Source organism: Betta splendens, chromosome 19 (genome assembly GCF_900634795.4).
Source record: "Betta splendens chromosome 19, fBetSpl5.4, whole genome shotgun sequence".
NCBI classification, from domain to species: Eukaryota; Metazoa; Chordata; class Actinopteri; order Anabantiformes; family Osphronemidae; genus Betta; species Betta splendens.
Genome location: NC_040898.2, coordinates 9,208,969 through 9,234,775, shown reverse-complemented (window position 1 = coordinate 9,234,775; position 25,807 = coordinate 9,208,969). Strand labels below are relative to the sequence as shown.

Genomic DNA, 25,807 nt, shown 5'->3' with positions numbered 1-25,807 from the left:
TAAAACTCTATGCAACAGATCTTTCAAATGCACTTCAGATTAGGGATCAGAAATATGAGTGCTTTTGTAACTTGATGCGTGTTTCAAGCAGAATGAGTAAACATGAGGAAAAGATGTAGATGTGGATGTTTAGAGTGACTCAGTTTGTTACAATCATATGCCAGTTTTTCTAACACTTTAAACAAACCCACATGTTAGATTAGTGCAACATTTCAGAAAAAAAGAGTGTTTCAAATTGATTTTAATATTTACTGGTATATTTGTATAAACAATTTTAAAAGCCATACAGCACTTGTATTTCATTGCTTGGCAGTTAGGTGGCACTATATATCAGCATTTCCTCTTGTACAAATATAAAAGTCTATAACATAACTACATTAATATAAATGATATTTGCTGCAGCCGAAATAAACAATGTGACTTTAATTACCCTTGACTGTCCTTCAAGGTCGTCTTCCATCTCTGTGTTTTGTTCATTCATCATTCAGATTAATGTCTGTCCGCTTTTAAGCCTGTCTACTGTGAGACGCTCATCATATGCTTGTCTTTGCCAGCGCTGTATTTCAGCAGTGACTGTCCCCATGAAAATAAAAGAAATATATTATTAGATTGTTTTACTTGGAAATTTAACAGCAGGTGAGTCACAAAATCAAAAATAAATTTGCAGAAGGTAATCGGTATCTGTTTAAAGATTACATAGGCACCTGTTTACATGGTTTATAGAAAATATCCTAATGCAGGAACATAAAGGCATGTACAAGACGCATCGCTATATGGCCAACCAGAATCCCACACCCGAGTGCAGCTACAAGAGGTGAACTAAAGTTCCACTGCACCAACAACTGGTTCTGATCTTCGACCAAGTGTCTGTGCAGCTTTGCTTTCGCCTTCTACTGGTGTTCTTGACTTGCTGTATCGTCCTTCCTCCTCCAGACCAACCAGCTGGCTGCTGACCTCCCACAGCCTGCGAGCTGCCTCTTCATCAAGGGCCTGAGGCGCTGGTTCCTTCTCAGTCATTACATCATAGTACTGCCCCGTCACGCCCTCCATGTCCTCGGACACGGCCAGATAGACGACGGGCTGGGCCCCAAGCTCTGGGTTCTTCACCAAGATGGAGAAAACGGGGGCTGCAGGAGGCGCAGGTGCATTAAGTGAGTTTGACTAACTATGACTTAAAACTCTCGCATTAGGTTCTAAAATGGTTATACAAAAAAGATCTCCTTAATGGATTTTTTAATTTCTCTATATTCAGAATCCAATAAAGAAGCAGGATACTCACAGAGAACAGAGCTCGAGAATGGTGATTGGTGCAGACCCGTGTGCCTCCCAAGCTCCGTGGCAACAACGCCTGGGTGCACAGCGTTCACAGTGACTCCCGTGCCTGTTACACGCAAACATATACACACACACACAGCAGCATTGTTTAAAAATACATATCCAATGGCCAATTACAAACAAGAACATAGGCTGTACTCCCTCCCACGCATGCCCACGTAGGCAACAGCCAGTAGACTTGCCTTGTAATCGCTTGGCGAGCTCTCTCGTGAACAGAACATTGGCAAGCTTGCTCTGACAGTACGCCTGCTTGGTATCAAACTTCTTCTTCTCCCAGTTCAAGTCCTCAAAGTCAATCTTTCCAACGATGTGGGCGAGCGAGGCCAGGTTGATCACTCTGCTGGGGGCAGACTCTTTCAACTTATCCAGCAGAAGGTTCGTCAACAGAAAGTGGCCTAAGGGGATACAGAAGCTGTAGGTCATTAGACTGAAATCACAAATGTTCTTTGTTTCTTGAGGAGATTGTAGCAAACCGGACATAGTTTTATCTGAATTGGCCTGTTTTTAATGCACCTAAGTGATTGACTCCAAACTGCATGTCAAATCCATCTTCTGTCTTCCACGCTGGACATCTCATGACCCCTGCGTTGTTTATAAGTATATCCACATGCTGCTCCTCTGCAAAACAACCAAGGTAATATTAACGGAGCCGTACTTCATTATTGTATAGGAATCTTCGCATGTGTTGTGTTTGTTCTGCACCTTTTTTGATTCTCTCCGCAAACTCTCGAATGGACTTCATGGAGGCCAGGTCGAGGTGACGCGCGCAGACGTGGTGATTCAGAGTCTTTCCCCGTATTTCCTTTGCAGCTGCCTCACATTTTTCCATGTCACGGCATCCCATAATGACCCAAGCCCCTTACATTGAAGGAATAAGAAGATAAGCGCGTCAGAGTAACTGCTTACAATGTTTCACACCCAATCAAAGTAACACGTGCTCTACAAACCTCTCTTGGCCAGCTCTCGTGCCGTCTCTTTCCCAATGCCTGTGTTGGCTCCTGTTACAACCACAGTCTTTCCATCAATGGTAGCTTTACTAGGACACCGGCCTCCAGTCACATAGTTCCTATGAGAGGCGTTAAAACATTAGATGACACCTCTAAGTGAATGCAGAACATCTGAAGGCGTTACTTATTTATTTATTACATGCATTACTATATGCATATTGGTATCAACAGTAAACAAGACATAGTACAGTACATAATCTATTGTTGCATAATTGTACTTACTTCAGTAACACAGCGCTTCCAAATATGGTTCCAAACACTGAAACTGGTAAAATATATCTGCTCATGACTCCGAAGTAATGTTAATGACGAAACACGCATAGAAACGTTTTAAACGTGTTTTCACAGCTGAATTGACAACACTCCGTTCACTAGCACAAGGTTACACGGCGCATGTTTATGACGTCACTACCCATTAGCCAACCATCGCGTGCCAGCAAATGCAGCATTGTGGGAAACGTAGTCTCAGTTGAAACTCGCGCTAAAAAACAAAGAATAAACGAACTGAGATAAACGTCCCTATTTGTTAATTTGAGAGTCAGTATATGATTTTGTTTTACAGAGTTTCAAAACAATCCCTCAAGTTTATTTCAATAAGCATAGTTCCATGTTCAGTAAATATCCTCATCCCATACTGTGACACTGTCATTTCCTGGCTCAACTAGGCCACCAACACCGCACAACCCTGCATGAAGATACATTTGAGAGCAGGCAAAAAACAAGGCCACCCTCTACATTAAGGGACGGAAAAACTTGAGGTGACACATAAAATAAGTAAAAACTAGGACGTGGGCCTGGTATCTGAAAAAAGTCAGGAGGAGCAGCCGTGCTCTATTTGTTCGCAGTGTGTCTTTCTGGTGTGTTTGACCCCTGGTTCTGTACTGTCGGCCCGAACTCCTTGACCTTCTCTGTCCCGTTCCCACAATAGCTATGGGGAAACTGCATCTGCTGTGCTAGTTATGCAAACAGGAGGCTGCTGATGATGCAGCTATTTAGCATTAAGTCCTCTACAAAAGAGCACTAGGCAAATTGTTTGAGCTAAAAAAAGATTATATTCTCCTATTCTGATTTTTTCAGAGATCTTGATTTCGTTGGCATCTGAGAAAAGATAGACAGAAAGTAAAAGGCTGAAATAAGAGTTTGACGTAAGTTCAAGATGAATGAATGAACCACAAAAACATTAAACAGGGAACACTGTCATGTCATTACCATTATTTATAAAAAAAATATACCTCCTGCTGTCTAATTAATAATCTTTGATAATGACGCTTTCAGGTTAGCCCTTGATTTGATGTTTTCTCACGCCAATCTGTTCTGCTTGGCAAACGTGTCTGGCAGGAGGCCTGTGGTTAAACATGTACAGTGAAGGACAGCTGCTCGGGCAGTGGGTAAAATGGAAGTCTTTCATCGCTCTTTCCTAATGAGGACAGTTGGCAAAGTCACCGTGTGAAGTACCTGAGGCTGTTGAATTATGCAAAAGTGGAGCAGCGTGCTCCTCCCGAACATGAATCAAAAGCGAGAGCGCATAAACACGTTGCGGTGGGATTCTTGTCGCACGGGAGGCGTCCGGGCGCTAGGACCCGGGACACGTGAGCGTATTAGTTTGCCAGAGGGTGGAGACGGTGAACAATGAAGGGGCTCACCGGTAGGACCAGCAGCGAGCGGAACATCTGAGAGCAACCTCCCATCAAGCCCAGGGTCCCTGCGGACCGACGGACAAAGCGGACGGACCTGTGGACCGCGGCAGGAGGACGCCGAACGCCGAGGAGGAGCCGGGACCCGCAGGTTGATCCACGCACGCCGCGCGGAGCAGACCCCCCCCCCCCCCTTGCGTGGACGTGAATGACTGGCCTGGTTGCGGTGTTTGTGTGGCGGTGAACTGGGTCACGCAGACCGACTGGAGGAGCGCAAGATCAACATGCGCCCTCCTCGCGCCGCTCGGCACGGCGAGATGGTGGGCGCTCAGAGGAGGGACCCCAGCCTGCGCCTCCGCCTCAGCATCCAGCAGACGATGCTGTGATTGAAAGTCTCCCAACTCAAGAGCATCTCCAGAAACAGGACGTCGGCCGGTCCCCGTTCGTGCGTCGGTTCGCTTTTCCGAAGGACATGCACGTTTCTCTCTCCGCACCGTTGACTGACTGGTAACGAGCGAGCGAGAGGCGCCCGTCAGTTCGCCCGCACACCTCAGCGGATCAGCGTGGAGCGGAGTGGAGCGGCTCCGCGCGCCGTGCGGATGCAGGACCACGGAGGAGAGAGACAGGTCGCCAGCAGGTGAGTGACACCTGCCCGGAAGCGGGTCGGTCTACGGGACAAGCACAAAGAGCTGCGGCTGGTAGAAAAAACGCGCCACGGTGCAATAATATGCTTCGATTTGAATTAAGTTTCTTTTATCTACCTTTTACACTCAATTCTGGTGGAACGTCTGTATTCCCATTAGGAATCAAATCCATCTCAGTGCAAAACTGTCATGCATTTCAGAATACTGTATTCTCTGCATTGTTTGTCTGCGTTTGAGTCTGAGCTGGATGGAGCACTTCACTTTTAATGGTTCTTCATAGCTTCTCCAGGTCAGACCGATAGTGTCTCATTGTTAATGCCGCCTAATGCGTTCGAATGGGAAACCGACTCGATGAAGCAAATCTCATAAAGCCAGCAGGCTGGTAATGGACTCTGGGAGGCAACAGCAGCCAACGCACATGGATTTGCTCTTGGTCCAAACATGAAATGGAGAGGACATGCAGTGGTGACTGGGGTCTTTGTTTTGTGTGTGACACGTCAGTGATCTTGAAATTCCAAGTTGTTCAGTTGAGCTGTGGAAAGTGCGAACACTGCTCGTAGTAGATACCTTCATCATCACGTATCCATGTGTATGTGCAGTATAAATACTTACTACATGTACCTCACATGAATGTTTGCGTGTATTGAGTTTTAATTGACCTATTCCATTTTGCTAACTGAAGGTCAGACTAATGGAAGCGCTGCCTCATCATGATAAAGATGTGGCCGTCACAGGTTTGGAAACATTAGAAAAATGGAAATGTCCTCCTCAGCAGTGACGTTACATCATTTAGCTACTGCACATCTCCAGTCTAGACCTCATTTTTACTGAGCTAATATTAGAGACATATTTCCCCATGCATTTGACATCAAAGGGATGCAGGCTATAGTGTTTGGTGCTAAGGGAGGGGGTGCTTCATGTTAGTCTCACTGGATCCCCCCCCCCCCAGCTAGTGATGATGATGCTGTGGAGTCTCATCGCCGACAGTATCGATGGCTTGTGCTTTGTTATGTCAGTTCATCGTTGCTCTACTCGCTGACCCGAGTTGGTCATTTAACCTTTGTTTATCCTTTGCAGGGGGTCATAGGTCAAACCAGCAGGAGGCAGAGCGTCTGCGAAAAGGTGGGACGTGTGACAGTAGGGAGAGAGAGAGAAAGAGAGAGAGGGAGGGACGAATAAGCCTTACACAGCCCTCGGCCCCAGCAGGGATCCCCCGTATGTGCTCCCGGGCACAGCCGAGAGCAAGTGATTTGTCAAAGCGAGGGTCCGTGGCCCGAGCCCTTGCTTCAGCTATCACAGCACAGTGGGAGTTTTCCTCAGTCCCGTGTTGACGGAGGCACTGAACCCAACAACTTGCCAGGAACAATGTTCTTTGCTGCTGAGGAAGGAGAGTCAGATCTTTTTTTTTTTTTTTTTGCCTGAGCAGTGAACAAAATGTCCTGACTGCAACTGGCTGTCACATGAAGCCTATTTGGACTCTGCTCCATACAGAGGCAGGAAGCTAATCGCCGCGCGTGCCGTCTATAAACGTGCATTTATGCGCACAGCTGGTTTATTTTGAGACAGACGTTGAGGAAAACCGCATCAGTCACGTCGGATTTCATTCGCCGGTTTGACTCTGACCCAAAGGCAAGGCACACTGGGCGCTTTGACAGTAAATTATACCGATCAGGCTCGTAATGACTCTTCTGCTCAAAGCAGAGCAACTAGTCCATTAGCGACAGAGAGAGAGAGGCAGAGCGACAGGCTCCACCATCTATTTATTTCTTTCATTACCCCCTTGTTTACATTTTCAGGAGCAGACGAGAGAGAAAGAGAAGCGGAGTCGGGGAGGTTGCGCTAAAAAGCACAAACACTGGGAGCCCACTCTGTGCATTAAGCTTTCATCAAAGTCGAAAGGTGTTTTTTATTAGCCAATTATGCAAGCTTCACCAACATGTTCATAGAAAAAGGAAAACCTCGAAAGGACGTAAATGGATGAAAGAAGAATAATAACACCAATTATTTTAAAGGCTCTATTACGTAAACTATTATATACACAATTTGTTTCTGAGGATTGAATCCATATTGATGCTTGAACCTCATCCGTTTGAAGCCTCCAAGCGTCATGTCACCGATCGCTGCAACTCCAAGACTCACATCGTTATTTCTGGGCGAGACGAGTGTCGTCCCGAGGTCAGTTTTCTTTCCGGCAGCTTGACTCGCGTGCGGGTGCGAGGAGGCAGTCACGAGCGGCTTTCACGCCGCCGCTCTGCTTTTCAGGAAGTAGGATTTGGGGTGTTGACTTATTTCCGGGAACAAACCAATTTTGTTTTTTTTAAATGAGCGTGATCCTGCGAATGCACTCGTCTCTGTTTGAGTAATTGCTAAACGAAGCGAAGCGGGAAATCTGTATTACAGTGGAAATTAAAGGGCTGGAAAATAGATGGCTGCTGCCGAGCACAAACCTCAGGAATTAAGAAAACAAGCTTGTTTTCCGCCAAATCCTCTGAATGTGCTTCTTCGGGTTTATTTACTGATATGCTTAGATCTGAATATCCAAGCTTTTCTGCCACAAATAGACCAATAAAGTCTCCAATATTGAAGTTTCACGGTACGATAACAACAGTGACAACACCACTGCAAGAATAAACAGGCAGCTTAGGGACTGGTTTTGTAAATAAGAAAAAAAATGCCTTACAGATGATTAACAATGAGTGCACACACACACTCTGCGTCTCGCGGCGGAACCCTCGTCTGTATGTGGAGCGCGCCGCTGCCGCCTCGTCTTTAGCCGCTTGCAAGGACAGGAGGGCAGCGCGGGAGACCAGCGGGGCACGCGCTCGCGCTCGTCGCAGCTGCGCCCTCTCAAAAGGCGGGAGCACAAAGGGGGCCTTTGACAGCGAGTCACGGCGCGGCCGATGAAGCGGCTCCGCGCGCCTTCGCTCCCGCACCTCCCGCACCGGGTCCGTCGTTACTGCAGCTGCACGCGCCGCGCCCTCTCCCAGCGACTCGTCACATTTCAGGCCTCCTAATTCCGTTCTGCGGGAGGAAATGGATGGGGGGGGTGCTCTTTTCTTTATGGGAGCTGAGTAATGTGATTATGATCCACGGTGGAGCGCCCGTGGAATCCAGAGCCAGTAAACAGGCCTCCGCGCTGTCTGTGCTTCGGTCGGAGGAACGAGTGCGTCCGTCCGTCTGTCCCGTTGAGACGTTTGACGGTCAAACACAGCTCAGACGGCCGGAGAGGGACCCGTCTGTGTGTCGGCTGGCTCAAGGCATGCTCGTGAGTGGGCGGTCTTCTTGTCTGTGATGAAATCAAGAGCCAAGTGTGATCTGCTGCAAAGATACATAGAGCACTTAGGGTTTTTTTTGTCCTTTCAATAAAAAAAAACGTTTAGCAAATGGTCACATCCTATTTCAGTATTTCACTGTCCAGAAGCTCTATTTTTATCACACTCTTCCCACAGGTTTGCTGAGAAACCTCAACACCTTCAGAATGTGTGCAAAACTTCCTGCCCCACGGTTCCACATTAGATAACGTGCATTAATTCATCTTTTTTCCTGTGTTTGTTTCTTTTTTTGACTTTGTTGACTCAGACACACTCGTGCGGTTTGAGCCTCGGTTCAACGCCGTTTCTCGGGGAGGAGAGGACGAGGCGCCCTGAATGATGCTTGAGACAATTCAATGTGATGGCGCGCGTAGGGGGAAGGGTTCAATTGAAACAATGGGAGGGATCATTAGTGTGATGTGCCTCATTACATTAAAAGGTCTGATAAATAGGTTAACCAACAGGATCCACAGTCACTCATCACTGGTCCAACCTTGTGATCATGACGCAGCTTCACCGTTTTCAAGCTTGGATGTTATAATAACCGAACTCCTTCAAACTTTTCTATTACTTTTCAAAACACTCACACTGTAGAAGCCAAACCCAGACGCACAGATTGCTTCTTACGATAAGAAAAAAAATAAGCGGCATCTGTGTGTAAGTGGTCACAGATGATCTATGGGATGCCTCGCCAGCATGTATACACCTGTAAGCCGCCAGCTCTTTCCATTTGTTTCCATTTGCGAGTCCTTCTACCTGCTCGTATTGATTTTTCCATAACTGTCTGCCAGTAAGTGCTGTCTGAGACCAGCTCTATCTGAAGGCTGGCAAGAGTGATCTACAGGGACAGCAGGAAGTCCAATACATTTACTGAGAGCACTCTCCCTGTTGATACCGTCCCTAAATTGATTGCATGGAAATGAAGCCCTGTTAAATGGTATAACTGGTAGAACTTCCTTCTGGGACACACTGTGCAGACGGATGTACTCATAAATAAAACCTATGTTGTGATAAACACATGACCGCCGTCCCGTCCTCTTGTTCCAGTCTGCCCCACAGCGTCAAGGCGAGCCTGTCTCTATCCCCGTCCGGGCCGGGGCGGGTGGGCAGCGGCGGGGGCTCCCCCACCTCCAAAATGGGCTACTGCGGCGGGGCGCCCGTGGAGGACATGCAGGCCCTGGCCATCACCTCGCTGTCGGCGGCGGACGTGGCCAAACAGTACGAGCACATACGCGAGCTGGGGAAGGGCACGTACGGCAAAGTGGACCTGGTGGCGCACCGGACGCAGGGTGAGTTCTGAACGGGCGCTCGCAACCGATTGCGGTTGTGACGGTAGTGACGTATCTTGCGTTTTTGTGCGCCCGCAGGCACCAAAATGGCGCTGAAGTTCGTCACCAAGAGCAAGACGAAGCTGAAGAGCTTCCTGCGGGAGTACAGCCTGACGGGCTCGCTCGGCTGCAGCCCCTTCATCATCAAAGTCCTGGACGTGCTGTTCGAGACCGAGGACTGCTACGTGTTCGGACAGGAGTACGCCCCCGCCGGGGACCTCTTCGACATCATCCCCCCGCAGGTAACGCCATTATCCCCCCATTCATCCAGAGCCGCTCCGATCAGCCGCTCTGTTCAGTCGCGGCGGTTCTTAACGAGCCCTCGCGGGATCGGCGCCGTTGCCTCGTCCTGGTTCTCTTCTCTTTCAGTTGGCTTCAGTTTTTTTTCACTGTTTTCCTGTAACACACCAACTGTTACGCTCTGTGCTCGTATCGCCTCCCGTCCTTCTGCATCTACAGTCTTTAACACGGCATTGATGAAGGTGCTTTGTCTTCCTCGCAGGTGGGTCTACCGGAGGAGATGGTCAAACGCTGCATGCAGCAGCTGGGACTGGCCCTGGACTTCATGCACAGCAAAAACCTGGTCCATCGCGACGTCAAACCCGAGAACGTGCTCCTGTTCGACCGCGAGTGTCGCCGCATCAAGCTAGCGGACTTCGGCATGACCCGGCGCGTGGGCTGCCGCGTAAAACGGGTCAGCGGCACCATCCCCTACACGGCCCCGGAGGTGTGCCGGGCCAGCCGCACAGACGGCTTCCTGGTCACCACCAGCCTGGACGTGTGGGCCTTCGGCGTGCTGGTGTTCTGCATGCTAACGGGCAACTTCCCCTGGGAGGCCGCCATGGCCGCCGACGCCTTCTACGAGGAGTTCCGCCGGTGGCAGAAGGCGGGCTGCCCCGCCGGCACCTACCCGTCCCAGTGGCGCCGCTTCACCGACGACGCCCTGCGCATGTTCCAGAGGCTGCTGGCCGCCGAGCCGGAGAAGCGCTGCGGCGTCAAGGACGTCTTCTGCTTCGTCAAGTACGAGCTGGTCAGCGAGCTCCGGCGCCGGGCGTCCTGCCGAGCCAAGAGGGGCGAGAGGTCCAGCTCGGGGGCGTGCGCCGGCAGCTGCTCTTCCTCTTCCTCCGCCGCCTCGGCGCGTTCCTCCCACAGACACCCCGAGCCCTCCACCCCCCCAGGAACATCCTGCCTGCGCCCGGCGCCGCTCAAGCGCAGCGTTCTGTCTGACCCGCTGTCTCCGAGAGACGAGTCTGGACAGCACCCATCTCCGGGACGAGACAAGAACAAAAGCCAGATGGTGATGGCAACGGCGATCGAAATCTGTGTGTGACTACACTAATGCGAGCACTGGAGACTAGATGGCTTTTCACAGTAATAACAAGCCGTGAGGAGGTGTTAATGACTGCCACTGAGGCTCCAGTGAAAAGGGGACTGTACTTCAGCCATGAAAGAGAATCTCAGGATCACATCCCCGGCTGTGGAAATGGACATCATCAATCAGCGGTACACACTCGGACAGCTCTCCACTTGCACACGGCGTTTAGGGTTTTGATTTGCGACCAAAGACTGCTTCCCAAAGCGAGTAGCCGTTCAGGAAGCGTTTAACCATCGGCTAATGATGCTCCTCCTCTCAGCAGCTCGTTCTACCATCCAGACACTCGTGGGGTTTTTTGTCCATACACTGTGGTGGTGCTAATGATTATATAATTAGACTCCATAGAAGCAGACTCTGTGTTTCTGTGGCTTTACTTTAGTGTTTATCTCCAGGGAGGCCACAGTTTCATTCACTAAGGTGATACTGACTGATTTAGGGGCCAGTGATCTGAGTCCACTGCGTTACTGCCAGTTTCCAGACTTCCAATACGTAAAATTACAAATAGATTTTTTTTCAGAAGAAACCCTCATGGAAAAAAAGAAGAACCACAATGTAGCAGTTCATATGAAACGTCCTTTCACGCCGGTGTCTAGACTGAGAGACGGCTTCTCAGTGACAGGCATCACCTCAGGACACTTCAGTGGGTCACTTCCTGTTTTATAATTAATGGAAATCCATTGACTGGCTGGGAAACGCGTCTGCCGCTTTTCAAACATTCACTTCCACTGAAAACGGAACGGGGAGAGGAAGGCGAGCGCAGCGCTGCGAACGCCGGAGCGGAGAGGAAATGTCTCTTCACTGTTCCTTTTGTACCTGTTTGTGCGTGTTTGGTTGTGTGTGGGCGCGCGTTCCAAATGCTAAAGCACAAGACTTTTGTAAAGGAGGGGAGCTCTCGGAGCCAATTCTGAGTCTGTACTGTAAATAATTTGATATTTCCGGGCGTGTACCCTGATATCAGGTAGTTCAGCCATGTAGCTAATCGTTTTCTACAGCAACAGGGGTCTTGGTGTTGGACAGTTCCCGCTGGGGCAACACAGTATGTAGCAATGAAATATGACACAATGTACAGTCTATTGTAACAAATGAAATATATAGAACAACGCTCTAGAGCCCATTATAATGTCTGACATGGTTCCGTAGCATTTTGTGGATTGGGGTTCACTTCATTGTGACAGAAATCAGTCCATAGACGTCAGTCATCTCTTCATATTCCCATCTCAATCGCCGGGCTTCCCAGTTACAGTACGAGTCAGTGCAGCCCATCCTGCCTCCACTTAGTCCATGGGCAGGTGCATTGGATTAGGAGGACGCGGCGCTAAACGCGTGATCCGCTGAAACGCTGTCGAACACCCCGCGCTCGCCTGTGATTCGATCTGCCCCTCTCTCTCTCTCTCTCTTTCTGGGAAGGCATCCAGAGATATCAGTGGGAGCCAGAGCCGCGGTGCTCACTCACGGGTGACCCCGGTGTCAGCGAGTGATGTTACGTGAGGCGTCAGCCGAGCCTGACCGGCGCCGCGGCCGTGTGCAGCTTTCAAACAAAAATTCATAATCAGAGAAGAACCTTCAGTAAACCACCAGCATGTGGACCCCTTGGTGGGCTGCTCGTGACTATTATTTACTGTATCCTGCCTAGATTTCATTATTTATGTGACTCAGGTGTGTGTTTGTATGTACTTCCTTTAATTCCCTGCTCCTTTCATGACAGCCCGTCAGCTCGGTCGCTATGACGACAGCAGCAGAGCTCCTCGGGTTTAGCTCCTGTCCTCATCTTGAGCATCAAGTCTAATTTAGCCCAAGTGGGATAACTGGGCACGGAACCCCTCTCCCGCCACCCACAGCTCGTCCTGGCAGTGGCTTAGCTTCTTATACGAGATGATTTCAATTCCACAGATGCACATTTGCCTGTATTTTACGAGCCAGTGCCCAAACCAAATCCTTATTCAGACATTGGGCATAATCAAAGCTGCTCATGCTTCTTATCGTTTGCTTTGTCTCCTTCCACTTTGATTCTTCGGTGGTGACGGGACTGAGGCTGGAGCCTCGTCAGAGGGGATCGGTGTGTTGCTGCTGTAACGGCGTCCGCTTTGGAAGAATTGGCGAGACAGTAATTTGTCATTAGACTGGAGTGAAGACCCAATCAGTCATGCACTCTACCACTTTTATTGTTGATCTCTCTGTGTGATAATGCAGAAAGTGCGTGAAAATATAGTTTATTTATGTAGTCCTTACTCACAAAAAGCACTTTACATAGTGAAGACCTCAGAAGGTTCTACAGAAAACTTATAAACTATATTATTATATAAATGACTCCCTTTAACAGAAGGAGCATCCTGCAGAACCTGGCTCAGGTTGAACAGCCATCTGCCTCCGCTCACCTCCAGAGAAAGAGTCTTAACTCTGTTTTTGGGTCTCAAACTTAAAGTGGGAGCTGGTTCCACTCATGCACTGCCCCCCATTCCACATTCGGAAACTCCAGGAACTACAAGAAGACCTGCAGGCGATCTATCCGGATAATGTCTTTAAGATATGATGGCGAAGGATCATTAAGACCTTCATGTGTAAGGAGGAGGATTAAAGAATCCATTTTAGATCTTAGAGGGATGTGGGAGAAATAGCATCTCTCCTGCTAATTCCTCAGCGCTGGGCTGCAGCATTTTGGATTAACTGGAGGCTTATTAGGGACTTAGAGGCATCCTATTAGTATGAAATCACCGTAGTCCAGCCTACAAGTAATAAAAATGTGGATGCCGGTAAATTTAGCAATATTCCTCAGGTGAAAGAGCCGGTTTGAGAGATTTCCTTTTTATATGAGATTAAGAAAGTAATCTTGTTGAAAATTAGCGAGAGCATCTGAGGTTTGTAGAACAACCTACAGAAAACTACAGGACAGGGTTTTAAGACTCATCTGCACTTCAATGTAAATGTGTGTCAGAATAACTAAGTTCAGGCAGACATTATTATTATAGATGCACTAGATCTAAAAAAAACTCAGAAATTTGAAAAAGGACTTAAAACACAAATCACTTCTAGGGATCTTGTTTTTCCAGTTTAGTTGAGTGGGGCTCTTTAACATGCAGTATACATCTGTCTGAGAACTGATTAATAAGCTTGAGTGGAAGGTTGCTGCTACTCCTCCACCCCGACCCATGCTTGTAGGAATATAACCATTAATATGACCTTTGGGGGGGTTGGCTTGTTTTTAACTGTGTTGTACTTTCAATCATCAGTCTCCAGCAACATCTCTGCATCTTGGGCTTCTCTCTGCATTGCAGTACTTTGTCATCTAGTCACATCACATACAAGATTAAAAACGTCATGCATAGTGATGTAACACGTGTTATATGAGCAGGACATAACTGATTACATGTACGCCCCACTTCAACTGATGCCGGTTCGTGTATCATTAGACTATTTGTTGTTGCACATTGCACTGTTCCTCGTGGACTGTTATGACAGGAGCTGTCGACTTTAGCGACGAGGCGTCAAATTTTCAAAAGTCTTATTGAAGCTCTAGAGAGTAGCCTTCCCATTTTTACTGATCAAAACTGTTTTCTGCCAGAAAAGTGTTGTTGTAGATTTTAATGTAAATACCTATGTATTGTGTCTTTAACGGAAAAGAATAAACATCATGTTATTATATGGTAAAATAAATTTATGCACCATATACTATGACTCCTGGGTGTTTCCTTATCTTTTCTATTTCAGCCCCGCTTTGCATTCTCCTCTGAGTCTCGGTAAAATGAAGGTCAACTTGGATTACGTGTGGTTTCTCAAGGCTTTGGTCTGTCCCTGAGTCCACTGGTGATGTCCTCCTCAACGTCCAATTAACATCATCTGCAGATACGCTAGGCGTTATCTGCCGCCCTCCAAGAGAAAACAAGTTCAAAGGCGTCTGGGATACGACAGCAAGGGTGAGGACAGTTATCTACAGCCCGACTGCATCCGGGCGGTTGTGCCTGAGCAAAAGATTTAGTTTGGGCAGTGGCTGTGAGTTGGTGAGTGGATGTGCCTAGGAAAGCTAATCAGTTCAGACAGTACAAGAAAGAGAAAAGGTCAACAATGACACACGGTCTGTATAGTGAGAGGAGGTGTGTCCCCTGTGAAGCCTGGTGGCACTGAGTGCTCAGAGATGAAGATGCTGGGAACTGGAAGCTAAACGCACTCCCCAGGACTGGAGGAAGCTGTGCGTTTAGCTCTCAGTGGGTGGTCCATGACCGTGGCCAATAACCCCCCCCCCCCCCCACACACACACACACACACACACTCACACACATATGCAGCTGTCAGTAACACAAGACTGTGAGGTGTGTCAGCGTGATCCATGCCACATTTCATCCGGATAAATATGACAACATTTCAAGTAAGTGCCACCAGAACCCTCCAAAGCACATAGTCATGCTCTTATCATAGTATGAAATGTTTGACAGCTAAAGGGAGGCTGTCAAGTCCTCACGGCTTGGGAGCAAAAAGGAATTCAGGTGTGCTTGCAGCGCGCGTAGGCGAGTGATGATGCACTTGTTCTGCGCTCCGCTCCATCCCCTGCCTCCAGCCGGTGGAGGCAGATGGCCGCCCACCCTGAGCCTGAGCTTACCCCCCCCCTCCGCCGTCAGCCAGCGCCTTCACACATTTATGCATCCAGAGGTCAAATACATGAGCCGTGTTTCCGCTGAATAGAAAATGTAGCAGCTGTGCCTTCACATATAAAGCAGTAGGTGGAAACTCAGCTGTGGGCAAGCGAGCGTGCCTCTGGAGGTGGTTTGCATAGTAAACAAGGAAAGGTGATATTTCTAAGATAAGTCGCAGACTGCAGAGTTTTCTGCTGGTTCTAACCCTGCAGGGACCGAGCAGCGCTTCTGGAATCGGCACCTACAAATGACTCACTCCGAAATTGACAGATGCACCATGAACTGTTCTTCTGTCAGCGCTGTATTCTGCGAATCGGTGGCTGCAGGCGCGACACAGCAGCCGGAGCCGGAGATCTGAAAGCCATAAACTGGGCACAGTCGTCTCAGCGGGGGGTCCAGCGTGAAAGGATGCTCGGCGCTCCCTCAGATCTCCAGCCGGGCGCCGTGTGAAATGGAGCCTGATCACAGGCGCGGAGCTGGGAAGGGAGCGAACGAGAGCGGGGAAAGGAAAGTCAGGAAGGAGAGGAGGCGAGAGGAGAGGAGAGGAGGCAGGGAGGTGAGAGGGTGCAGAAAATGCAGAGAACGACCTCCTTCATCCTATTCGTCCTCTTCGTATGTGGGTCACCTGCGTGACTCCCGCCCGAAGGCGTCCACCGGCGCCAGACGCAAACTCCCGGACGGTGTGTGCGGTCGTCTGCCACCATTGCTATAGCAACTGAGACCCTCCAAGTTTGGAGGAGCTGCGAAATCCTCCTCTCGTCGTACAAGTGTCCGCGTCCCCGCGCCGCCAAGGTATTGTTCGAACCCGTGCGGCTGAATATAGACGGGAAACATTTTGTTCTGTACATCGGAGTGGGCGTTGTGTTATTACTACCGGCGGCTCATTAAGGGGGTTGCCTGGTGCCACACGCTACATTTATAGCACTGCATATTACAGTATGTGCCCGTACACAGTTGGAGTGTAGTCAAAAATCACCATCCACACAACTTTGATTTCATACTATGAGCCTCCTGTCCCTTTCATCGCCCACATATTCACATTCCATGTGAATCACGCTACACTTCCAGTTAGTGACCTCTTCGTCTTTGCAGCAGTAGTCAGTCAAGGAGAAGCCATGAAAACCAAAACGAGGCCCAAAAACAAATCATCTCTAATTGATCGGCGGCTGCGTGGAGCAGATGGCTGCTGGCTGACAGGAGACCCACATGCACATCACCAGCCGCTCTCATCTCTCTCTCTCTCTCTCTCTCGCTCGCTCGCTCGCTTTCTTCTGGCACGTCTTCCGCGGATGGTGGGAGCGTTTGTTAGCGCAGCGGTGGAGGAGCGGGGGGGGGGGGGGGGGGGGGGGGGGGGGCGGAGTGACGCGGCAGCCTCCTCCTCGGCCCCTCAGCTGAGCCCCTGCGGCTGCGGCGGTTTCACCTGGCTGCGTTCGGAGGATCCGGGTCTCTCGTCCCTTCCCGAAATGAGGCCGAGGCTCGTTGCACGCTCTGCACCTGCTACTGGGCTGAATGAAGGATTAGTGAAGGTGTGAGTTTAGAGAAAAGACCTGAGCAGGTTAAGGAGCTCTCCTCACACTGTACATATCAAAGCTATTTACCAGCTCCTGGGAGGATTTATTTGCATATGAGGGTCATTAACTAGTTCTTTATCAACGGGGAAGAAAAACAACTCATCCTGGAAATTAGCTCTGGAAATATGAAGACAGACAAGCTGAGGCGCAACGCAATTATAAATCACAAGCCGTTTTTTTCCTGCCTGTAAGCAGCACCAGCTCCCCTTTGGTTTTGTGGAAGACAATGGCATCGCACACACGTCAGCGTCACCGCATAAACTGCACAGACCCCTGGGATGCGTTTCATAATCAGCGTCGTTACTTTCAATTATCTCCTAATGAGTTTCGGTAACAAGTCGGGAGACGAGAAGTGCAGCTGTGACAGGAGAATTAGTGCGAGCGGAGAGGACTCCCCGTCCGAGGAGGCCGGGCGGAGGCGGGCGGCCGCGTCCCGCTTTGTTTGGGCCGGGTAATTTAAATGACTTCTCATTCGGCCGAGGCACGGAGAGATTAAGCGGATCCTCTGAAAGGGAAAAGCCGTCCGGTGCAAGATGTACTTCCTCTTAGAAAGCCAATATGTGAACCGCAGAGCTCGATAGCCGTGACATTTAACAACAGACTATATGGTGGGGAACACTTTCCGTCAATGCTTTAATTTGCAGCTTTGTTCCGTCCCAGCCAGTCTCTCCGTGGCTGCGAGGTGTTTGTCACATGCCTGCTGGGACATTGATTCAGTATTATTACCGTGGAGGGGGGGGTGCCCCCCTTGGAGAGGTCGACTGGTTACACGCTGTGGTTAAAGAGCACTGGAACAGAGCGCGGCTGCGAGAAAAGCCCCTCAGTAACCCAGGCTGCTTCACCGCAGTCAGCCGGCAGCATCTCCTTCATGCACTGACACTAAGAACCGAGGATTAACCAAGGAACAATGGCAGGAGATGAGTTTGAGTCAAAATGACATGAAGGACGGCGTTGGCCCATCTGGAAATTAAATAAGTCAGCCTGAATCTATGGATTGTCCCTTTAATCCAAGAATAACGTCAAAGTCAGTTGTCTTCTCTTTAATGCACATGATTCATGATTAACCCTGAAGTGATTGTGTTATGAATGTAAAATAGCAGCATTTCGTTTCGCATCATCTTTCTTCCTGGACCGCAGACGCCTCGTGTCGCTCGCGCTTCGTGTTGCTAATGGCGGCGCCGGCGCCGCCGGGCTGTGGATGCGGGGATCCGCCTGCTTCCGCGTGTGGCATCGGCAGCGGGTTGATGGAGCTCGCCCCCCGCTGGGCGCCCACAGCTTCGCCTCTGACATCACAGACCAGACTCGCGGCACCGGCGCCGGCCGCGGCCCGCTGTGCGCGCCGGGGGCGCACGCTCCTGTCTGCAACAGATAATTCGTTCTGCAGTGACCCAGCACTGAGCAGCGGCTGCCAGTGGAAGAATGAATCTATTTCAGTTACTGTGACACACTTATGGAGGAGGATTAGAGCCAGGAGGGATGCTGTTGGATTCCTTGAGAATCTGAGTAGCTGAACTAAACAATTTGAAAAGGCAATATTCAACAATTCAGTAACATGGAAGCTGGTTCTACTGCATGAGGTGGTGTTTTACTGTATGTTTTCCTACAGCGATGTAGCTGTTAAACAGTTACTGTGTGCGGCTGAAAATAGCTATATCTGCAAAAGTTAGACATGCGTTTATTTGCCACAGGTTGAGAAGTGCGTGAGTCACACTGTGCCGCTGTGAATGAGCTAAAGTTATGAATCACGCTGCCCGATTTTACTACAGGCTGCGTCACAGTGCGCCGCATCGTTTGTCACAGCCTAAATGACTCCTGAGGTCAAAGCAGGAACCTGCTGAGGGCGACACCCACTTCCTGTAACACAGATAACCCAGTAAACGAATGAGATGCTTCATAAAAGCAGCAGCTTGGAGGATTAAGGTAAACAACAGAAGCTCTAATAGACAGGGGGGACCTGAAGGCAACTGAGCAATAATAATAAGACAGTGTCTCTAAAACCATTTGCTTAGACTCTGCGTGAAACAGGACAAAATTGATGGTTTATTTGTTTGCACTTAAACATTTAGCAGTGACTTTGAAGCAGCTTCCTGCATTAATGAGAACAAAGCCTTCCACCTAAAACACCCAGCTCCCGATCAACCAATCAGACAAGCGCTTTCTGCAATTTGGACCTGGCGAAATCAGACTAAACCGCACAATCAGCTCGGTCCAAACAATCAACATGAACGCCGTCCCAGCACCTCGTTAGCTATAGAACGACCCATTATGTCGTCTCCGGATGGATCAGATGTAATCACACCATGTTGTGGGGTTCCAGGGTGAGCCGCTTACGCAAGTCGCCCCGTGGCTGATTAACTTCTGGCGCGTTATGTAAGCGTTTCCTGAACAATCGCAGGGAACAGGAACAGGAGTTTAAAATTTAATCGTTTTTAAAGTACTCGGGCCTGTCCGCCCGCCCTGGCGGGGCCTCGGCCCAAACACAAAGACTGGTCTGGAAGTTAAAGGCAGGCTCCGCTGTTAACATCTGTGACGTACTTCAGGCAAATGTTTGCAATTAAGAAGAGTGAATGAAAAAAAAAAGCCCTGGGACGGTTTAGGAACCGGCCAAAGCGTCCCGACTTCACTAAAATCTCCTCTCTCCTCTGGTCCCCAGTAAGTGCACGCTCACAAACGCTGCCAATCAACAGCATTAAAGCCGCGGTTGCCTAGCAGCCAGCCTGGTGGTCTGCACCCGCTGCTGCTGCCTCTCCTCAGCTGTTCGGGGGGAAAATGAGCGTGATGACTGAAATCACAAGCATTGTCTGCCGCCAGCGCTCCCGCTCCATTGTGCTAATAATAATCACAATAATAATGAATGGACGAGTAACTTTCATCGTCATCGCAGAGAAAACCCTCCGCTTCTCCTTCTGCGTTTTTTTTTTTTTTTCTTCTGCAGAGCAACAAACGCTTTCCAAGTTGTCATGGAAAAGTTCGGGAGCCGCTGCACCAGATTAATGAGCGTTTGACTTCTGCAATTACTCAAACTCGGCCAATGAAATCGCGCTCACGTTTACAAATGACCGCTGTGGACACTATGTGACTCTAATTAGCATTTTGCCCAGTCAGGGCATGGGCGCCTATTAATTCACCGCAGCTGTACATTAATAAACGTCTCTTTCACCTTGTGTAGGTGAAATTCATGCCTCCTGCTCATTCATCTGTTTCCTGCTTCTCATCGTGTATTTGTATCAAATGTTTTAATGCTAAAACACACACATACAGCGTAGCGATGTCGTTTCATACGTGACTGATTAGCCTGGGACACGTTACAAATATAATAATTGTCTGCTGCACTCACGTGGAGGGAGCCGAGCTGCAATCACCCTCCTCATCATCAGCTGCATCTCTTAAATAGGTTATTTACACATGTAAATGTTCCCGAGGAGCAGCTCCGCACGCAGTGGGTCTGTTTGCACACATGATTGCGGCGCCCGAAGGCCCGTGTGATATTCAAACGGCCAGTTCTGGGGGGTCAAAACAGGGAGCGTTTATTGAAACAGGAAATTTAACACTATCCACTAATTAAAGCTAAATGATGATGACACTGAGTTTGAAATTCGAGCAGACAACGTTTTACTCCTGTCTCTTGATGCCATTTTGTAGAAACACACTGAAAGTCTTATCTTTGATAAAGCACTAAAATGGAGTTTGCACAGATTATTGGCTGGTATCAAATAAACCCGACGATCCTATTATTAATCGGGAGTTCATGATGCATCTGGGAATTTATTACATCTTTTTCTACATTTTAATGATAAAAGCGCAGAAGTGCCTCCCTGACAATGACAATAACAAGCTGCCTTAAGCCGAGCTAAATATAAAGCAGCGCGCGCAGGAGCACCGCCTGTCTCCCAATATTATTAGCCGCCAGCCACTTACACGCGCTTGTTTCTGGCGCAGTCTGATTGGGCTCTAAGTAACGCCAGCGAAAACAAATTTGAATGCAATTTACAGCGCGCCGCTCCGCTGCGGAAGCCGCGCTCGCGCTCCGGCGCAGCGCAGCGGGAGGCGTCGCGTCAATGAGACCTTTTTATTGCCGCAAAATCAGCATAGCGCGCTTGACATTTAAAACGGCTGGAATGTGTAACAGAGCAACAGATGGGATGAGGATGCTCTCAGTGGCGGGGATGCAGAGAATAATCCAACCTGCAGCCGCCCTCAGCTTTACGTGAAGCCTCCATGACTAACAGTGGACTCAAGGCCGTAAAAGTGTTGTATCTGCATTCAGTTCACTTCACTAACTAATGCATACTGTAGTTCAAGCCTTCTATTCAGCTCCTGTTGTCGAGTCTAACTTGCAGCTATTACTTCGGCGCAGCTCAACACACACAGACTTCTGGGACTTCTGGGCGGAAAACAAGACGGGGCCCTGTGTCGGAGCGGACCCCCCCCCCCCTCCCCCCGCGTGGAAACGCTCGCCTGGTGTAGTAAATTGGCATTTGCCTCAACATCCATTCATCAATCTGTCCCCTCACACACTCCCCCTCTTCATCTGTCTCCCTCAGTCACCTCCACTTCCTCTCTCAATTTCCTCATCTCCTTTCATTGCATTTCATTTCATTTTCATTTCACCCCCCCCCCCCATGCTTCCCCCGCCTCCACCCCCAGTCTGTTTCTCTCCTGAGGACTACGCCACCTACTCTCATGAATACATCTGCGTCATTCTTGCCGTGAAAGTACGTCAGACCTACTTCACCATCCTGAGGGGGGGCAGAGAAGGTTTTAAGATGCAACCCCATCCTGGAAGACGAGTACGTGGCGTGTGAACGGAGGCAACGGGGATGAGCAGAGATGAATATAGGCCCTCATGGTGCTGTAAACGACCTAATGATTTATTATCAGCATCTGGACATTTCTTACTGAACCAAATGGAATCTTGAAATGTGGATGAAATCATTTAGAGTCTGTTTTTGTTAGACTTGTCCGTCACTTTCCCTCGTGATATAAAAACTCCTTCAATCTCGTCCCCAGTCCTTCTCACGCGTCCACAATGGGCTCATTTCAATAAGCTGGCAAACATGACAGAAATCCTGGAACTTAGCAGGATGTCAAGTAAGCAGCTTTTCGGAGAATGGCAGCAGGAAAAGTGAACCCTGACACCAAAGTCTGGTCTGGCTTTATTAGTTGGAGACATATCTCTGGTTAATCGTCTCTCTCTTTGTCTTCCAGTAATGAAAGCTGCGGGGAAGTCTGGCAATCTGAATGTTGTGACATTTGGACCCGCAGGAAGCGATGCTCTCCAGATTGTTTGCGGAGTCTTGTGTTGAAGCTAAACCTGGGCGCGCGCGTTGACGAGCTCCTCGCGGTGAGAGCTCTTACATCATCGCCGGCGTCAGAGATGCTCCAGCTCGGATCGCTAAAGATGGATCACATCTCCACTGGCGGTTATTAAAAGATGACCAAAAATACTCTGCCCCGCACACCTGCCAGGAAATCTGAAGACGGGAGTCGGAAATGAAACAAACCGTGGTTGAAAAGCACTCGCTGAGGTGAATTAGTCAGTAAATACGACCCTTCCAGCTTCAAAAGTGTGACTCAGACCTGCAGGAAGGCATTTTTTTCCCAATAGATTTGTTGAATATGCTCAATATATTTTTATTTATATCACTTTTTTTCAGTCTTTGTATGAAATAGCTGTGATTAACAGAGGAAGTGCCATCTGTCACTGGCAAACCCGACTCTGGCACCGGTTCTGACGAGGCTGCTATAAATACAATCAGACATATGTGATGGAAACACATACGTCTGGGGTGATTAGATGAGCTGACGTGATTTTGACATGTAGAACTTCTAATGTGGTAAATATTGACAGGACGTTGCAGTGGTTTCGTACGCGAATGGAGAATTAGCACACGTTAAAGATCGGATGAGCGAGTCTTTTTATTTTCTCAGCTTGAAAGAGGAGGAGAATGAATGTGTGTGTGTGTGTGTGTGTGTGTGTGTGTGTGTGTGTGTGTGTGTGTGTGTGTGTGTGTGTGTGTGTGTGTGTGTGTGTGCGCGCGCGAGGCCAGCTGTGTTGTGCGTTTCAGACTTTCTGTCCCTGTCTGACCCATTTTCCTTCACTGAGTTGGGCCGCTGGCACCGCAGACGGGCCACATGTAAGGAAGAGTGGGTGAAGCGCAGGATGAGCCATGATGAGGATGAAATTTATGTGCATAATCGCAGACACAGACACGTCTGCAGCCCTGGTTGGGCAGTGGTTTCCTGATTGGAATTGTCTCCCGCGTGATGTTTCCCATGAAGAGGTTCAGTGAATAGTTTCAGTGATAAAACACAGATATGTTCCACCAGACTGAACCTGGGGTTGATTAGACATTTTCCCACTTCCATGACCTTTAGAATGCTGCGTTTAAGGCCCATCCTCCATCTATAGGTGGTCTTGACATTAGGATGAGGCTGAGGCATCGTGACACTATGTCCGTTTGGTGCCTCCTGCATGATAGAGGCTGTCTTCCTTTGAGGACAGACCATGGACCACATGAAAGACTGCATCTTTCCAGGTGGGCTGTAAAACTTTGGGATCTGAATAATATAGATGCGAAAGAAGATGCCTGGGTGTCTCTGATTGCATAGTTGCCATGGTAACCCCGTACTGGATAAATGTGATTGGAACTTTTGATGTCCAAGAATAAATGCGTGTGCAAAAAACGGGACAAAGTGAATTCATACTAACAATACCGACATATTGTCAAACGCTATCAGCAGCACTAGGAAGCAAAGCATCTGTGAATAAGCCGGGACGCAATGGGTTTGTTTGACAAATCGCCACAAAAGTAGTGCAGGAAATTATAATGAACCGCTAGACTGATTTATTTGGAAGAAATATATGTTGAGCAGACATATAGTGCGTACAGTGATGTAAAAATATAGCAATCAGCAGTTCAATGTTCCCCACGGGACTGGGAAGGAAGCACAGATTAGAGTAAACAACAACTGGGGTTAAAAACATCAGTAGCTGGTGCACAATTATCCCAAGGTTTTGTGTGCTAATGAGATTAATTATGACCCACACATATGAGTCACGCAGGATTCATGATAATCACTTTAAATCTGGGTTATGTGGGGACGACTCTAATGAGGACCTGCTGGTGAACTAAACAACCTTTTACATGATTCAATTTACGCATCTCATTAGGCAGCAGCGATCGGAGCCGGGCGCCCCGTTTACGCTCGGAACCGGGCCGGTCGGCTGCGGAGCGCGCTCCCAGGGCGGTGACCAATCATCAGGACTGCTGTCACCGCAGCGGCGGAGTCAGACGTAACAATCGATTGGTTTCTGCTGACAACAGGCGCAACCTTCAGCTTCAGAGTAAAGAGAGAGAGTCTGTGGCCGAGGCTGATTGACAAGACTGAAATAGAAAGGCCAATTTGCAGGAGTTATTGGTTATGCATCACTGTTTCATTACGCGGAGCTTCATTTATAGTATAAGAAACAAGAAAAACTCTCCTTGATCTTCAGAGGATCATTTTGGCAGCAGGTGAAAGCGGCTCCATCAGGACGCTCCCACATCAAATGCTGAAGCAAGTCAAAGGAGCGCTTTATAGTCTCTTCATAGCAGCCACTGGGTATTCACGCACGAGGACTGTGACTCCGCATCTCATTTGCAATCATCGTTCTCCACCAAAGCTCTATTTACGCGTGCGGAATTGTTCCGCGGGCCAATATTATCTATTGATCACGGCGCACTTTCAAGCGACGAGGAGCGACGGCGACAGAGGGGAACACAATGTGACCAGGCGTGGATGAAGCCCCGTTAAATGAAAGGAGACATTCCGATGTGATTAAAGCCGAGCTCCAAGTCGACCGGCTCACAAAGGGCTCCGGTCGAAGGAGGGCGCCTGCATGTGTGTGTGTGTGTGTGTGTGTGTGTGTGTGTGTGTGTGTGTGTGTGTGTGTGTGTGTGTGTGTGTGTGTGTGTGTGTGTGTGTGTGTGTGTTTTTAATTTCCATCAGCGAGGCAGACAGAAATAGCTCGGTCTTGTTGGAAGCGGGGAGATGAAAGAGCGACAAACGCGCACGCGGAGGAGAGAGAAAGGCCGCGCGGGCTAATTGTAGTAGCTTCTCATGCATTCTGCATCAGCACCGCTGTGTACCAGCAGAAGCGGCCCCGTGTGGGCAGCTGCGAGGAAATGGACTGTGTCTAAAATGAGAATATGCAGGAAATTCTACCCAGCGTCTCCGTCACGACCGACATATGCACATATGCAGTCGAATGCACCGCCCAAACGGAGTATTTGTAGCCTGAGGTCAGAGTGTCAAGTGAAAACGTGTCTTTTAAGAGTCAGCAGGCAGAAACACCCCTAATGTTGTTTACGCTGTGTGTGTACCAACGTCTGATGTATTATCTTACATAATTTCCCTCCAGTTCCTTTCAGGAAGTCGTTATAAATTAATGAACCTCTCAAATGGCTGTTCCTCAGACTGTAAATTCCATTTTTAATTATTATAACACATTCAGGCAGAAAGATTCCCTGAAGTCTGTTATGTCGCTAAACTCAGCATAATAAAAGACGAGACAGCGAAGGTGCAAATGAGCCTCGTCCCGTCCTCAGTTTACAGAGTTTGCCCTCTGTAAACGAAAAGCGGTTTGTACATGCTGAGTGGGAATAAAACACCAAGTGCCTTGTAGGTAATTGCGAGCAGCCTGCAGTGGATTAAGAGGATGCTGCCTCTGCTGTCGGACAGCTGCTGCTCCTCAGCGTTCTCCACTTGTGCACGAGTGAATCATACGAGGCCATTTCACTCCGCGGCCCCGAAATGCACTTGTGTCTGTTCAATCAGTGCAATGCAGATTGTACAGAACCAGGTGTTACATTTGCTGTGTGTGTGTGTGTGTGTGTGTGTGTGTGTGTGTGTGTGTGTGTGTGTGTGTGTGTGTGTGTGTGTGTGTGTGTGTGTTACGTCGAAATGTGGCTAAAATAAACTTGTTATGCTTCAT

The 25,807-nt window shown here is 48.8% G+C and overlaps 2 protein-coding genes across 2 annotated transcripts; one reads left to right on the top strand and one right to left on the bottom strand.

Moving 5' to 3' along the window:
* Positions 1–223: 223 nt before the first annotated feature.
* Positions 224–2,760, bottom strand: LOC114845727 (retinol dehydrogenase 13-like). The gene is made up of 7 exons (XM_029134106.3): positions 2,565–2,760; positions 2,283–2,401; positions 2,038–2,193; positions 1,849–1,953; positions 1,518–1,730; positions 1,280–1,381; positions 224–1,127 (listed from the first exon to the last, which is right to left on the bottom strand). Exons 1-7 carry the CDS (start codon positions 2,627–2,629, stop codon positions 820–822), a joined length of 1,068 nt encoding a protein of 355 aa, XP_028989939.1. The 5' UTR covers positions 2,630–2,760; the 3' UTR covers positions 224–819.
* A 945-nt stretch (positions 2,761–3,705) lies between these two features.
* sbk1 (SH3 domain binding kinase 1) lies at positions 3,706–14,298 on the top strand. Its single transcript, XM_029134090.3, has 4 exons — positions 3,706–4,613; positions 8,979–9,220; positions 9,299–9,501; positions 9,762–14,298. The coding sequence occupies exons 1-4, from the start codon at positions 4,576–4,578 to the stop codon at positions 10,587–10,589; spliced, it is 1,311 nt and encodes a 436-aa protein (XP_028989923.1). The 5' UTR covers positions 3,706–4,575; the 3' UTR covers positions 10,590–14,298.
* Positions 14,299–25,807: the final 11,509 nt, after the last annotated feature.